General features: G+C 34.2%; 1 protein-coding gene across 16 annotated transcripts in view; it reads left to right on the top strand.

Annotated features, from left to right (window-relative positions):
- EPHA5 (EPH receptor A5) overlaps window positions 1-17,558 on the top strand; it is a 319,713-nt gene that overhangs the window by 222,000 nt on the left and 80,155 nt on the right. For 10 of the 16 annotated variants that reach the window (XM_021101384.2, XM_084973910.1, XM_021101383.2 and 7 more), the window contains 2 exons: window positions 5,092-5,251; window positions 13,486-13,591. In XM_021101384.2, the coding sequence (XP_020957043.1) occupies window positions 5,092-5,251; window positions 13,486-13,591 (266 nt within the window). The remainder of the gene's footprint in view (window positions 1-5,091; window positions 5,252-13,485; window positions 13,592-17,558) is intronic. The other 6 variants (XM_084973907.1, XM_084973902.1, XM_013978748.3 and 3 more) reach the window with 1 other exon arrangement.

Raw genomic sequence — 17,558 nt, 5'->3', positions numbered from 1 at the left:
TAAAGCAATTTGAAGTAAGTCATAGTATTCTGTAAATTGCTTCTTTCATCGATTCAACAATTACCTGTGTAAAGATACAGCAGAGAATAGGACAGTAGAGTTTACTGGAGGAGAGTGGGGTCATCTACATACTCTTTCTAGGTGTTGGATATCTGTACAATATTCGTCTGTCTTGTAAGTAGATGAATAAGAAATCAATTACTGTTTTTAAAATAGTTGTCTTTCTAGGAATGACTTTCTGGTAGCATCACCTGTAACTGTTGGAGTATGAGGGAACATAAATGAAGACACTTAGAAGATAGTTTAGAAAAAAGTATATATCAAATACATCATTCACCAAGAAAATACCTTTGAGACGAAGCTATGTTAGGATAAGGTTTACGTATTTATTGTTTAAAAAAAGGGTAAATCAAGTAGAATATTATGACGTTAATATCCCTCCCCGATTCCTGTTTCTCTAGGAGTAGTGGGCCAAACTGAATGCAAATTCTAGAAGTCTGCGATTTAAACACATACTGTATTCAAAAATAATTTGTTAAATTCAGGTTTTCATTCCTTTTCCAAGTTGTTTTTAAACTTTATTACTGTATACTAATGTCACAGCTAGGCAAATATATGTATTTGTGAATTTTTTGGTAAATATTTTAAGTTTCCAGATTTTTATTGTAATTATAAAGAGGTTGAGGATTTCTGTGGTGGCTCAGTGGTTAACTAATCCGACTAGGAACCATGAAGTTTCGGGTTCGATCCGTGGCCTCGCTCAGTGGGTTAAGGATCCGGTGTTGCCTTGAGCTGTGGTGTAGGGTTGCAGATGCGGCTCGGATCCCGCATTGCTGTGGCTCTGGCATAGGCCGGCGGCTACAGCTCTCATTGGATCCCTAGCCTGGGAAACCTCCATATGCCGCGGGAATGGCACTAGAAAAGTCAAAAAGACAAAAAGAAATAAAAATAAAATAAAAGAAGTTGAAATGCATAATGGCATTTTAAAATAACTGTACACCCCAAAAATCTATATTTGAATACACATATCTTAGATGAAATAAAGTTCAACAGCAGAAAGACTCATTTGACAAGTACTTATTTTCCTCTATAATTTTTCTTTATCTAAAGCAACTAGCTGGACCATTGTCTTTTCTTCATGTTTAAGGAAGTTTTTCCTTAAATTAATTTTCTCCTTATGAGTAACCTTTGATTATTTTCATTATATTACTTCACACAATAAGCATGAGTCTTGTATACATAATATTCATTCGGAGGCAGGATTTATCTCTTTTTCCCTTAAGCTGCTTTTGTTAAAACAAAGAGTTATTCAGTAAGCGGTGGGAAAGAGTTCTTTTCCATTAATATCCCTTCTAATTACATTTATCCATGTTACAGAAATGGTTTCCTTATTGTTCACTTTTTAATTATATTTATTTCTGTAAGATTTGGTTTTATGTTTCATATTTATATTTAATGCTGTATCAGTACATTCTGTTATGTGCAGAACTCAAAGTAAGAAAAAATAACTTGAGGAAAAGAGATTTCTACACATAGACTCAATAAATGAATAACAGGTTGCCTACTCACATGCTTTAAAAGCAGCACAATGCTTGTATATTATTTGGGAGACGTTATTAACTTCTTTTGGTCAGTACTTTCCTTTTTTACTGAGAAGATGCTAATTCCCAGACTTTTTTGCCAAGCAAAATTATTGAACATACCAGTAAATACACCAAAGGTTGCTTCCCCCCCCCCAGAAGGAGAAAGAAAAAAAAAACAAAAAATGAGCTTTTATACCATGTATTGAAGTGGGGGTCCTGATAGGTTTCCAGAGCTCCTTTTGAATCTTCAGAATGACACCATCATTTTACTGGATGGCTCTTGGCCAGACACAGGTGGCAGAGCTTTCCAGGGCCTCTGCATTTGCCAGCTGGCATTTCTGCCTGTGATTGCCCTGCTCTAATAGAGGTCATTGGGCCACTCTGCTCCTGCATGGTGGTGGGCCCATTGCCATCTCTTAATTAAAGACAGAAGCAAAGGGAAGCTGCCCTTTGGCAGGGTGTTTGCCAGCTGGCTCCTCCTGCTCAGGCCCTCCCCTCCCTGCATGTGAACAGTGTCTGCTAAGCAGCTGGGGAATGTAGCTCATTTGCTCAGCTGGGGCAGGAAGGCAGCACAACCCACTATCCTGACCAAGGACTTGGCAGCCTTTGGTTCTGGGTACTGAAGATGTGTACATAGGTTTGTGATATGAAGGAAATTATGAGGAGGATTTCAAAGAGTGGATCCGAAGCAAAATTGAGAAGATACTTAGATAATTCAAAATGTGGATGTATGGGTTTTGATCCCTTAGATAGAAGCTTTACTAAGTCCCTTCAATAATCTATTCTATTCACTCAAAGAAACAGTGTGCAGTTAGACCTGTGATAAGGAATCATGGAGATATATATAATGTTAATGGATAAAGCAGACAGAATGTTGTATAATTTTGTTCAACTGATATTCAATTATGCATTATTTCAAGGAGTTGTATTCCACTTTTCTTGAGACTTTATTTTTTGGCAAAATTATCAATTTCTTTTTTTTCAATAGTGAGAAGCTGTATATATATTTTTTTCCTTTTCAGTAGCATTTGCCATCATGTTATAAGGTCAAATCAAATTCACCTAGGACCTCTTATGCTCAGAAGATTGTGCCAGGTGCTGTATAGATCATCTCTATCTCTGTGTCCTCGCAAGGCTTTTGATAAATACTTTCGTCCCATTTTAAAGAAGAAAAAGCTTAGGTTGAGTTAACATACCCACATTTTCACACGTACTTAGTTCATAATGTGGCTAGAATTCTAACCCTGATACCCCTGTGCATTTTTTGTATATAAAAAAAAACTTAATGTTACATATAAATTTTAATACTTTCTGTAAAAGTCCTAATTATGTCAATTTCCAGAATCTTAACTTTTCTCTAGATTTTTTTTTTGGCCAATTCAAATTCCCTTTAAATACAATGCACATAATGGAAAACCTATATTTTATAATTTCTTACTGAAATTTATTGATTGAATCACAGCCAAACTGAAAAGCATAATATCATTGAGGAGGTCTTACCCATTCAGTCAGAAACTTGTGTGTACTCAGAACATCAGTAACTACAATAGTTTATAGAAGCTATTTACCCCTTTTAAAAGGAACACATAAAGACATGCTTTTCTAGTGCTCTATTCATAGCACATAGAAGGGGTAATAGAGTAGACAAGAGAAGATCAATAAATATTTGTGAGTGAAAAAAATGACTGACATCACTGGGTAAAGTTTTAGAGAATTTAATTTTCTACTTTAAATTCTTTGGAAAATGCTAATAAAATTTCCTAGTCACTTTAAAGTTTCAGCACTTAAATTAATCTATGCATTTAAAAAAATTGTTTATATAGAGTGAATCAGAAAAACCTATTTGGATCAGAATTTAAACCATACTTAGCTAGAAAGAACTTTGGCTATAAAACCCTAAGAAAAGTTTACATGTTTGAGTATCTTAAATAAGGAATGGTAAAATTGCTTTAAGAGATGCATGTTTGCACATTGCATAGTTTAGAATTTATTGGTGACAGCATAGACCATGGTTAGAAGTTGACTTTGATGTGTCAAGTTAGAAAAAAAAAATTAAAACAATAATTATGTAAATTACCTGTTTCATCCTTACAACATCTCTGTGAGGATATCCAGGCTCCAATTTATATCCCAGTTTTACAGATGAGGAAACTGAGGATAAAAGTAAAAATGGGTTTGCTGTATCTCAGCACATAATTTCAGTGTCCGCAATAAAGGCACAACATGGCAGCTGCTGTAAACTTCAAGATACAAGGAGTGTGGTTTGTGTTTGTTTTAATTTTTATAGCATTATGAATATTAAATAATAACCTTACTCCCTTTTAGGGTGCTTGAGAAGTAAATGCTACATTCTTGTTTTCAATTTTTTCTCACTTAGGAAAAATAAATTGTTTACATGTTATTACCCTTAGATATTTTTTTAAAAATCAATACATTTTTCTGCTTGTAAAGACAAAATGCCCTGAAATGAGTAGAAAACAATGGTTGACAGTCATCAATCAAGTTATTGTAAATAAAGAGAAATTCTTAAAAAGGCAGGGGGATCTATAACTATAACCTGTTTTTAATTCATCCTATGGGATCTACCAGAAATGTAATAAATGCGGAAAGACCTTAGGGGAAAAACAAGGTTAGCCAAGAATTCACAGAAAAAAATATAAGGGAAGAGAAATGTCAGAATGGGGACTTTGTGTGTTTAAAATTTTTATAAATTTAAGATTTCATGTGCAGCATGATAGCTTCAGAGATAATGAGTTGTAGATAGTTTGTCTAGACTTTTGTTAGCAGTCAAAGTCAGAACAGTTCCTCTTTGTTTCACTTCTCAAACCTATCTTTCCAGTGATTCTTTTCCCTTTCCATCTCCATTCACAACTAACCCAGCCCCAACACATAAAAGTGAAGAAAATAGAAAGTTTTTAAAGAGGAGGAAAAAATAGTTTTGCTTATTTGTATTTTTTTCTTCACTTCACCTTACTTATTAGACTTAGTGCACAGAAAGTTAGGTTCTGCAATGAAGTACTCATTCCTTCTCCCAAGCCCCTAAATATGATTAGAAATCAAATTCCCTGAAGATAAAAAGCGTTAAGTCTTACCCGGCAGTATGTGAGACATTGTCACCTTTCTCTATGAATAAACTGCATGTTCACTGCGCTCCAATAAAACATTTATGAGAAAAACAAGCACCTGCATACTAAAATAGAGTCTGTAAAATAATTTGTCTCCTACAAATTGTACTTTTTAAGTTTATGTATCTATTTCTGCCCAAGGCAAGCATGTTGGATGGGTGAGAACATACATACCATCTCTGAGTTCCAGAAAACACTTTAGGATTCTTTAATAAATAGCACATCTAGGATCTGTAGGGGTTTAGTTTCTAAAATACCATTTTTATATTAATAGCAAGTCTATTCGTTTCCGGTTCTTTTTCTGATCTTTAATTCTAAGTTTTGCTGTCCTTAGTTATTCATATGTTGACTTCTTTTTATTGCATGTACATGTGTAATCCAAGGACCAAGAGACCAGCTATACAATTATCAAATCTAAAGAGACAACTATAACTGCAGAGGGCTTGAAACCAGCTTCAGTGTATGTCTTCCAAATTCGTGCACGTACAGCTGCAGGCTATGGTGTCTTCAGTCGAAGATTTGAGTTTGAAACCATCCCAGTGTGTAAGTCTTTTTAATTACTGTCAATGCATGTCTCTGTAATGGTTACCATAAAAGAGTCAGTGGATCAATACTCTCCCTGGGTATTCTGTCCATCTCCCGCTTCTTCTCTCTCTCCCAGGCATGACCCCTTCAGGTAGGAAGCATCTGTCATGCCATTATGGTGGGTTAGCAGGTTAACACATCGGTCCCAGCTCCTCATCACATTTAGTCTATGGGGAGATGAAGCATCAGGAGATCCTTAAGAACTGTTTAAACCTTTAAACCTTCCTTTTAAGGACTTTCCACTGCTGCCATAGTTTATTGAATTATTGCCATTTACTTTTTACTTGTTTTATTGAACTATGCTACTACGCTTAGTCTTTCTATGAAAATTCCACAGGGACTATTTTATTAGTATTGAGTTTGGCAAGAAAATAGTGCTCCGAGGAACCAATATAGTTGTTTTTAAAAAATGAAATCTCAGAGTTCCCAGCGTGGCTCAGCAGTTGACGAACTGACTAGCATACATGAGGACACGGGTTCAATCCCTGGCCTTGCTCAGTGGGTTAAGGATCCAGCATTGCTGTGAGCTGTGGTGTGGGTCGCAGATGCGGCTCAGATCCTGCGTTGCTGTGGCTGTGGTGTAGGCTGGTGGTTACATCTCCAATTAGACCCCTAGCCTAGGAACCTCCATATGCCACAGGTGTGGCCCTAGAAAGACAAAAAAAAAAAAAAAAAAAATAAAGATAGAAAAAGAAAGAAAAGAAAAAAAAATGAGATCTCTGGCAGCATCTCTGAGTAGAGGGTCTGGAAATATTTCTGGAAAATGCTTCTTATACTTTCTTTTTCATAAAATAGTAAAGATAGCATAAAACTTTTTCCTTAATGTCAAAGAAAATATTTACATTACATACTGTCCTAAAGCATACACTGAAAGCAAGATAAGAAGGCAGAAACTTACCTTATGAATAGATGAAAGACCTGACACAATTAAGTATTGTTCTGAAAAAATAACACAGAGAGGTAGTGTGAAATGTCAAATATGTGGAAATTTATATGATTGTACCTATACAGTACATATATGTACTTTTTAAAGTCAAGTTAAGTAAGAGTTAGTGATTTTAAAATGAAGAAAATAGGAGTTCCCATCGTAACGCAGCAGAAAAGAATCCGACTAGGAGCCGTGAGGTTTCGCGTTTGATCCCTGGCCTCAAATAGTGGGTTAAGGATCTGGCGTTACAGTGAGCTGTGGTGGAGGTTGCAGAGGTGGCTCGGATCTGGTGTTGCTGTGACTCTGGCATAGGGTAGCAACAACAGCTCTGATTAGACCCCTGAAATAAAATAAAATAAAATAAAATAAAATGAAGAAAATAAAATATATTACTTCTCTTTGAAAGTCAACAAAATGAGAGCTTAGTTATCAGATTTATTTTGTAATAATTAGAATTACTAAATTAAATTTCCATATACTTGTATAATATAACTCTGCAGAAAATGAAGATATACGTCTATTTAAAGTGTGTTTAACTGAATTACCTAAAAAATAATTGTTATTACTTTAAAAATATCTTTCTGCTTTACTTGACTTTATATAGCTTAGGGTGCCATTGTGAAAAATAATGAATTTTTTTTTCCATGTAAGGAAAGTCCCATATCTGAAGTTTAATCAACACTACTGAAATTTAAACATTTAATGCTATTTCAAGAAATTTCTTAATATAATTGATCTGATTAGATAGAGTCAGAAAATTTCCATGAAATGGGCAGTGGATTAATTATCTACTCTCATATTTTGACAAAATATGTGTTATATAAGCTGGCCACCCTAACAGGCCTTATTTCTATTTATGTGCCATTAGTAATTAATAAAACTTACATGTTTTATCAACTCTGGGAACAAAGTTAGAGAGCAAGTAATACCTCCCAATATGCTTGAGTGCTTGGTATGTCTAATCACCAATGATGGAACATGATAATGTGTGAAGATTAAAAAAAAAGAAAATAGAACACTATAAACTATATTAGAAAAAATAAAATTAAAAAAAATCTCCCTTTTGAAGATTACAAAATTCTACTTAGTTTTCGAATGTTGGCATGTTCAGCAACTAGGTTCTCTTCAGACTATTTTATATTCTTCCCCTTCCTCTTTTAAATTAAATAATAGTTTCCAAGTATGCCCATATCATCAATCTGACCATTAAGAGAACGGAGGCTGTTTTTCATATACTTTTATAAAGTCTCCCTTGAAACTGTCCTCTTTTAAAATTTTTCCATAATTTATAGAAGGAAAGAAATATGACACAAACATTTTTATTACAAAATTGGATTTTAGCATTGTTAATAGATAATGAAAATATTTCAAGGATGCACTGCCTCCTAACTTTAGTGTGGGATTTTATTTTTATTTGAGTTATGTGTACATGTATTTGCAAGCATTTTCAGAATGAATTTTCCTTTGTACAAATATCTGTTAAATATACCAACCCCTTTGTCCTTCATGTAAAAGATTTCTGGATACAGTTCAGCAAGATTGTATTGAACACCTATTATGTGCTTGGTCTTGCTGGACTCTGGAGAAATCAACAGGAGTAACACATGGAAACTTTTCTCCAGGAAATAAGAATGCCATCTATGTAATTCTAAAGATTGGAATATTTGTGTCAAGACTCATTTTAGGGTAATAATTTTGTTCATTATTTTTAAATTCGTTATCAACTCCCTACACATTAAAAGACATTTCACTCTAGGTACTATCTGTGACTCACATAACTTTGAGGAACAGTCCCTCCCTTCTGAGGATTCTAGATCTAAGAGGGAGTTAAAGAAGATAGACATTGATAATTAAAATAACACTTCCTTTTCGACTTCTGTACCATTTGTGTCATATTCATTCATTTGATAATGATTTGTGTAGGATTTTTTGAAATCACTTCAATTATTTTACTGTGCAATTATGTATATTAAAACAATTCTTCACATATGTGTATTATTTACAAAACACAGTTTGCAGATACTGGATTGCAGGAATTATGGTATCCTAAATATATTTGTATTTTTTTCTATTAAAGTTATCAGCAATTTTCATTTGGTGGATTTCAGTTAAAAATCCTGGCTTTAATAAAAATCACCATTGCTAAGGAAAGTCTATCTTACATTCAGGTATATTACAACAGAAAATTATCTGAAAAATGATTGCTTTGAACATAAACTTTACAAATAATTTTCTAGTTGGTTACTCAATTCATAATCACATGATATATATAATACATCGACATAATGTTATTGATTTGCTTTTTAAAACTTGTTAATTACTGATTTATCTTATACAACAGTCACAAAATTGTTATGAAGAGCTTTCCTTTTTCATCACGTTAACTTCTATGTTAAAAAAATATATAGCCCTGGTGTTCTGTGGTGGCTCAGTGGGTTAAGGATCCAACATTTCATTGCTGTGGCTTAGGTCACTGCAGTGGCATGGGTTCAGTCCCTGGCCTGGGAAATGAAATTCTGTATATCATAGGTGCAGCCAAAAAATAAATTTTATGTATCCCTGAAACCAAATGCAAATGATAAAAACAAGAATGCAAAATACTTGTTTTAGGAAAGCTATTTATCATAGGATTTGGATGATTTTCCCAACTCTTTGTCAAGTTTTTGTTTATATTTTATAACTCACTTTAACGAAACATTCTTTCAATTTTGCTGTGCATACAAATAACATGTTTAAAATTGACCCCTTTTATTATCCCTATTCCCAACAGTAATGATAAAAACACAACAAATAGGAGTTCCTGTCATGGCACAGGGGAAACGAATCTGACTAGGAACCATGAAGTTTGGGGTTCCATCCCTGGCCTTGCTCAGTGGGTTAAGAATCTGGCGTTGCTGTGAGCTATGGTGGAGGTCGCAGATGGGGCTCTTATCTGGTGTTGTTGTGGCTGTGGTGTAGGCTGGCAGTTGTAGCTCCAATTAGACCCCTAGCCTGGGAACCTCCATATGCCGCAGGTGTAGCCCCAAAAAGACGAACAAACAAACAAAAGAACCACAACAATTAAACCTAGCATGAGCGAAACCAACCTGCCAACCTAATCTTAAAACTTTGAGACCATCAGGCCAAATCTTTCTTAACCTCTACTTGTCCAAGATTTACCAAACACATTTGTGTTTCTTTTATGATTTTTTCCCCTAATATGTCGCTTTCTTTCACCCAATTCTTACTACCTCTTTGTTTCAAAAATGTGTATAACCCAACTGCTGGATTAATGCTATTGTTTTTTTAAGTGGAATTTTTATAGAGATCATTGCAGATTCACATGTGAGTGAAAACAACAATCCAGAGAGAATTCTTCTACACTTTGTTCAGTTTCCCTCGGTGGGGACATTGGACAAAGCTGTGGTATAATATCACAGCCAGGATAGTGACCTTGATGCAGCCAACCATGCCTACATTTCCTTGTACTTCTTTGTGTGTGTGTTTGCGGATATGTGTGTATTAAATCCTTTACGGTCTGGTCACTGGTGAAGGTTCCTGTATCTATCATCACAGTCAACATACAGAACGGTGCCACCCTCATAAAGGTCCCTCTTGTTGCTCTTTTATAACCACACCCACTGCCTTCAGCAACAACTCCTTTCCCATAACCAACCACCGGCAACCACTAATTTCTAAATTATCCATTTCTAAAATTGTGACATTTCAAAAATATTTTATAAATGGAATCATACAATATGTGACCTTTAGGTTTTTTTTTTTTTTTCACTCAGCATAACAAGTTGTGCACATCCAGTCTGGTTTTTTTTTTTCATTGTCAAGTAGTGTTCTGTGGTGTGTAAGTACCACAGTTGTTTATCCATTCATTCACCTGTTGGCAGATACCTGAGCTGATACCAGCTTTTGCTATTACCAATAAAAATGCTATGAACATTTATGTATATGTTTTTGTGTTTATTACCCTGGGATAAATATCCCAGAGTACAATGGCTGGCATCTTATGGTAATTGCATATTTCATTTTGTAAGAAATTCCCAAATTGTTTTCCAGAGTGGCTGTACTATGTTACATTTCTACCAGCAATGTATGAGTGATCAGTTTCACCATATCCTCATCAGCATTTGATGTTGCCACTATTTTATTTTGTTATTTTGGACAGGTGGGTAGTGCTATCTCATCGTGGTTTTCATTTATTTATTTATTTATTTATTTATTTATTGTCTTTTGTCTTTTTGTTGTTGTTGTTGTTGTTGCTATTTCTTGGGCCGCTCCCGCGGCATATGGAGGTTCCCAGGCTAGGGGTCCAATCGGAGCTGTAGCCACCGGCCTACACCAGAGCCACAGCAACGCGGGATCCCAGCCGCGTCTGCAACCTACACCACAGCTCACGGCAACGCCGGATCGTTAACCCACTGAGCAAGGGCAGGGACCGAACCCGCAACCTCATGGTTCTTAGTCGGATTCGTTAACCACTGCGCCACGACGGGAACTCCGTGGTTTTCATTTAAATCAATAAGAGCTGAGGATGTTCAACCTCTTTTCATGTGCTTATTTGCCTGCTATGCTGCCTGAGGTTTCCCTACTAACTCCTGTGTGCTCATATTACATATCAAAAATTCTAACTTTGATAGGGTTATCCTGATCTGCTTTATTAATAGATACTTATTGCTGTGGTAGAAAGATCCCAAATACTCAGCCTAACTGTAGAAAACCCATATAATCTGTCTCCTACAAATCTCTTTAATCTCAATGATTAACTCAGTGGTTCAAATATTTAGTAAATATTTCAAGAATATCCATATAATAAGGGTTGGCAACCAGAAGTGTCAAGAGCAGAGAGAGAGAAAACAATATGATTTTTCAGCAGACACCATCTTAAAGTTTCCGGGGATGATTTAAATATATAGTGATTGAATATTTTTTGCTATAGAATATTAATTTTCATATCTAATATCCTTTTAATAGTAGTAGGTTTCGTTGTTCCAAATTTTGCTTTTAAGCATTTCCAAAACATTCCCCAGCTACGCTTCCAAAGCTACATTATAAATCAACTAATTTTTTTTTTGTCTTTTGTCTATTTAGGGCCACACCCGAGGCATATGGAGGTTCCCAGGCTAGGGATGGAATTAAAGCAGTAGCTGCAGGCCTATGCCACAGCCACAGCAATACCAGATCTAAGCCGCATCTATGAGCTACACCATAGCTCACGGCAACACCAGATCCTTAACCCACTGAACAAGGCCAAGGATTGAACTCGTGTCCTTATGGATACTAGTTGGGTTCATTAACCACTGAGCCAGGAAGAGAACTCCCTAAATCAACTAACTGTTAATAAGCATATAAGAAAATAGGAAATATGGGTGACTAGAAGCTTAAATATTAAACAATTTAACAATATATAAAAGGATAATCATGAATCATATTGGACTTACACTTTTCCACCACTAAAGAATGAACAAATATATAATCATTGACAGTATCCTATATGTTTTTGATTTAGTTGATATAGTTGGGGATATTATTGATGCTATCAGGGCAAACAGAGGAATAAATAGTAAAAAATCTTGATGAATTATTTCTTTTTGGAAATAGCTCAGAAATTAATAGGTGCAAATGAAATTGTCAATAACTAAAAGCCATCAAGGAACTTAGGAAATGATGCAAATTAAAAAAAAAAAAAATATATATATATATATATATATATATATATATATATATATATATATTTGCTTTTTAGGGCCATACTTGCAGCTTATGGAAGTACCCAGGCTAGAGGTCAAATTGGAGCTGCAGCTTCTTGACTACACCACAGCCACAGCAACGCCAGATCCAAGCCACATTTATAATCTACACCCCAGCTTGTGGCAACGCTGGATCCTTAACCCACTGTGCAAGGCCAGGGATCCAGTTGGCATCCCTGTGGATACTATTTGGGTTAGTAACCAGCTGAGCAACAATGGGAACTCCCAAAAAAAGGTATTTTTAAAATTCTTCCTCCTAGCCCCTTGATTTAATTGCCTATTATACAAAAAGATCTAATTACAGTGGGCAGCAGATAAAAACATGTAAATATGAACATTTGGGATTTGATATTACTTAATAAAATAATTTCATAAAATGTAGTAATTTAAACAGTTTTGAAAAAACATGGCATGCCATTAACAACTGTTTTTATGCAAGATCTTATCCCACAAGTAATTAAATCAAAATTTAATACTTTAGTTAGTCTGAAATTGCCCTGGTTTTATCAGTTACATGATTGTGAAAAAACAAAATATGGCAAGTATGGTTATTATTAGTTTTGTTGACTTCAAATTTTTTCTCATGCTAGTGAATTAATGCCACTCTGAATTTATTAAATGATAATGTCATTAAACAATAAGCATGCTATGGGTATCCTGTATAGGGTTTCTTAAGATCTTTAGTAAAATTTATTTTGCTCTATAGAGTTGTTATTTTAATCAAGTATAGTCATCACAAAAGAAAAATTCCCTGGCTTTTTTAGGTACAACTATCTCAGTATGTTTATATTCTTATTATGGTAATTGTATTGTTAAATATAAAATATTTTATCTAAATCCGTGTATTAAAAAAAGATCATGTAAACAAATCTAATCTTACTGAAGACTTAAAGTTCTAAATGTATGCCTTGGTATTTTTGAAAAAGTACTCCTATTAATAAAGCATATTTAGTGATTATATTCTGCTTGAAATGGATTTTAAAATTCTATTTGAAATAGTGATATCATATTTAACTTCACTGAGATCATAGCCACATCAGTGTGGACATTTTGGATATCTTAACCTATGTCTATAAGAAAAAGATCCCTCTAAAATAGTGAGGTTTGTTTTTTTTTTTTTCCCTAGAGAATTGCCACATGCAAACTCTAAAAATGTCAAATTTCATAAACCTAGTGTTTCCTATATAGGAGGTGTTTGAAATCAGGGATTAAGTCCGATTTTACTTGCAAACCTAAAATCCCTAAATGAATGCTATGCAAACAATTACATTCATTTTTTATGATGACAAGGAAATAATCAGTGACTTAGTGGTTCTTCCAAATTTCCATTTGGAGAATAAATATTTTCTCCTAAAGATGTCTTTTCAATTACACACCATTGAGAAGAGATATTAAGGGGAAATCTCAGCCAAGTGTGGGTGAATTGCTTTAATCGTGCATTGATTACCGACGATTAAGCAGCTCTTATTTGAATGCATATGATCGCTTTAACCACAAGCTCCATTTTCTCTGTCTCCTATCAGCAGTTGCAGCCTCCAGCGATCAAAGCCAGATTCCTATAATTGCTGTGTCTGTGACAGTGGGAGTCATTTTGTTGGCAGTGGTTATCGGCTTCCTCCTCAGTGGAAGGTAAGACAGGAAGCTGTGATTCTGAACTTTTGCAGCTGATCTCTTCCTTACCTTGATCTGACCATTTGGCTGAGAAGCACATCCCAAAACAAATCAGGCCACAGTAGATAATCTCAGTGTATGATGTATTTAAGCCTTACCTTGTCCACATCAGTGCTAACTTTTAAGCACACAATTTCTCTTTTCCAGGTATACTCTCTCCACAAGAACAGTATTATAACCTGTTATTGTATATTATATTGTTAATATAACCGTATCCTTTTTCTGATAATTTTTTTTTAATTTAACCTGAATTTTATTTTCCTCTCAGAAGTGTTTATGGAAGTATCTCCTCAAAAGCTTCAGATTTAGTGTTTGGGAAGGCCGTGTCTTTGCCACATGCAAACTTAGAGAACTAGAACTAATAATTCTAGTTACCCTCTATCCTAACAGGGTAATGAATACAAAGCAAACTCTCTGGTAAATGAGCGTTTTGAGAAATAACTACCTCTTTTTTTATGACTGCATTTATTTTCAGCTTTTGAATGAATCCAGCCTCAGTACCTCAATCATAGTGTATATTGATTTAAAGTGAATTTTATTGAATGTTATATCAATAGATACTTTAATATGTGTATCACATATCTCCATTTTTCATTTTGTACAAAATTAAAAGAAGTAGAGCCCCAAAAAGATTTTATGTAGAAGTACTTCCTGACATTGAGCTGAACATAATCAACCTTCCTAAAAAAATAAATAAGCAAATAAAAGCATGAGTGTGCTCTCCTCCTGCAACAAACATATTTTCATTTTTTATCCAGGCCATTGGTGGAAGGGATATTCAGTAATGAGAGCTGTCCATTTGAAAATGAGTTGGTGTTAGACTGTTATAGGAAGCCTGATAAAAATCTTCCATGGAAATACTTAAACCTGCACAATTATGTGAAAATATATTATAAGATCCAAAAAGAAAGTCAGGATATCAATATTCCTATTGATTTGTTACTGTTTTACTCATTTTTTTTGACTCTTCAGCACCTATTCCACTAATAAATCTACAGTTAGGCATTTTCAGTTTACTACATATTGTATCCTGAAAAGATTTTTGGCTACATCCTTAAATTACAGTAGCGACATTTTCATAAAACAGTTACTTCCTTTGAACATCCTTTCTCTTTTCTGAAAAATCCCTTTCCTCTAGTTCTTTTTCATTGAACAAGAGTGTTCAAAGTTTTTTAAAGAGTATATGGAGAAACCAATTGTTTAATTTTAATGTTAGAATACCAGTGATAGGTTTTAGAATTTCTAGTTGGGAAGCAGTTTGTGTTCTGTTGAGAACAGCTGGCTCTTCCCTGGCTCTCTAGTGCTCCATTGACCTCATCTTTCTGAAGTCACCTGGGCAGAATGCTCTCCCTTTGTCTCTGTTTTCCGGAAGATAAGCTAATTCCAGCAGTCTTGTCACCAAAACTTGGCTTAAATTTTGATCAAGTAAGGTAACTGAATTAAGTGAATCATAACTATGAAAAAAACTGCCATGAGATGATGTGTCTTTTCCATCCCCAAAAGGTTGATACATTTGCAGAGCTGGTTTGGAATGTCATTTATTTGCTTCTGGCTGAGATAGCAGTTGGCTTCTTCCTTTCTGATGAATCCAAAGGCATTAGTTGCCTTTAGGGATGTCGGCTCCTAAGAAGATATTTTGTCAAGCACTGAATAAAAGTAGAGGAAAGAGCCAAGGTCTAAAGTTCTATAAGTTTGTGTGTTAAAGGGTTTAATTTTATTAAAGGACAAATAAAATACAGGATGTTTTATTGTAAACTCTATAGACGTAGACATCATAGACATAGACATTAACCTAAGTATCCTGAATGTGAATTTATTGAGGACATTCAGCCAGGGCTTCTTTATCGTGTTTGTGTGAATCAGCCCCTCTTCCTCAAGGTTTTTTTCCTAATCTATGTACAAAATTGACATAAAAGCAATTCCCTTCGTTACTTATGCAGCATTAGACAAAGCGTTGGAGAGAAGGTTCAGTCTATCTACTATCTGGTAACTAACTGAAGGATAGTATAGCTATAGCGCACACATGCGCATGTGCACACACACACACACACACACATACATGAATACCGCATGTAACTTAAACTGCCATACAAGAATAACTAGATTTTTGTATATTAGTTTTCAGGAACTAGAAATATTTAGTTTATCTCTGTTATATTAAAATGACATCTACACCAAAGATAAAAACTTAATGTTAAGCCTAAATCAACCCATGGTTTGGGAAGATAAATTTTGGATGTACTGTCTTACAGAAGTATATTACTTTTTAAAAACAGCAATACCTTACAAATTTGTACATTGTTCATTCATGTTAAATTTTTTCTTAATTTAATTTTGTAACACACAGACTATGACGCTGAGACTAGGAATTTGTAGCTTAAAGAAAAACACACTTTACTAAAAATCAATCTGAGATTTTTTTTTTTACCAGCAGATTTTTTGCATGGAGCATTTATTACTTTATTTTTGTTGAATGCACATTCTTAAATTTCAGCAGACATTTGTCTTATGATACAAATATCTTTGGCCATTTTATTTTACTTTTCATGGAGAGGTTATTTAATGTTCTTATTATATAAATATTTGTTCAAAAGCTAATTGATATGATTCTTGAAGGATTTTTCTCATTCAAGGCAATGAACTTCACAATTTTATTGGGACTACGAAAATCTTACCTACCTCATAGTACCGAGAACATACTGAATTATCAGTAAAGTTTTGTCAAATAAAAGAAGAACTAAGTGAAGAGATGTGGACAAAACCTAACACAAATTTGGGGAATTATCTTTAAGCACTAGCAAATTATTGAAAAAAGCTTGTTCTAAGAATGATCTAAAAACACTGAATTTTATTTATATATATTTCTCCTTCCTTGTGCTAAAATATGATTGATAGACATGCAAAAATATGGTGGCATTTAGACTTCACTATCACTTTGAACTTACTCTCTTTTATCACCTTTTAACCTCTTGAATATATTATAAATCAGATATTAGCTCCTACATAAAATATCTTTTAATTAAAAATAATTTAACTCCTCAATGGAAATATGGATAAATAATTTTGATTGCAAAACTGTTAATATCACCCATATGTAATATTCATTAACAATTTATCTCATCATTTGGGGTCAGGACAAGATATGTCTAGAAGGTACATATTCACTGACAATTTGAGTTTTTCTTTGAACCAAAGGAAAAAAAAAACCAGGACTGCAACACCCTGAATACTATGAGAATAATCTATTCTACAGAAAAAAATAAAGCTTTTTTATTTTAAAATACAGTGAAAATGAAAAAATAGAGTGATTTTCTATCTTTTGAGGCTAAAATTGATTGGCAGAAACCTCTTGGAGTCTTCTTACCTAGATACAGTTAAAATAATATGGACTAGTATCCATCCTGAAGGAGGAAATTTCTAGTTAAAAAATGGCAAAGAATTATAACCTCTTAGGACTCTATCAGTTTTAGAATTCGTGTGATCATCTTGTTTAAAGGTGCTAAATATTCCACAGAGCATTTTCTGCCAGGTTCAGACACTCCTTTTGACTTTTTCTCTCCTATTACTTTTAAATAGTTTTTTCCTGAAACTGCAAAACAGTGGACTCAAACTATGTGCTAATTACCCTGGGCTGAATATAAATGAAACCTCCTGATAGGCACAGCATGTTGTAATTGTTTTTTAATCTTTCTCTTTTATCAGTAGTGACATTGCACATTGATAACTTTCTTATTATATTCTAATTTTGTAAGGTTTTCTATTATATATGCAATTTTACAGATACAAATTATTTAATGGACCAGTCTTTCAACCAGTGATGGTCATCTCAGCACTCTTGCAGTTACATGTTTGAGAAAGTCTTCTACTCTGACCTTCCCCTCTTCTCCTTTCCTTTGAAGACCGAACATTGAAATTATTAAATGGG

The sequence above is a fragment of the Sus scrofa genome, chromosome 8 (assembly GCF_054392235.1).
Source record: "Sus scrofa isolate SSC_HxYL_T2T_F1_AM1 chromosome 8, Sscrofa_HxYL_maternal_Yorkshire_Landrace_v2.0, whole genome shotgun sequence".
Taxonomy (NCBI): Eukaryota; Metazoa; Chordata; class Mammalia; order Artiodactyla; family Suidae; genus Sus; species Sus scrofa.
This window is presented reverse-complemented; position numbering and strand designations above follow the sequence as displayed.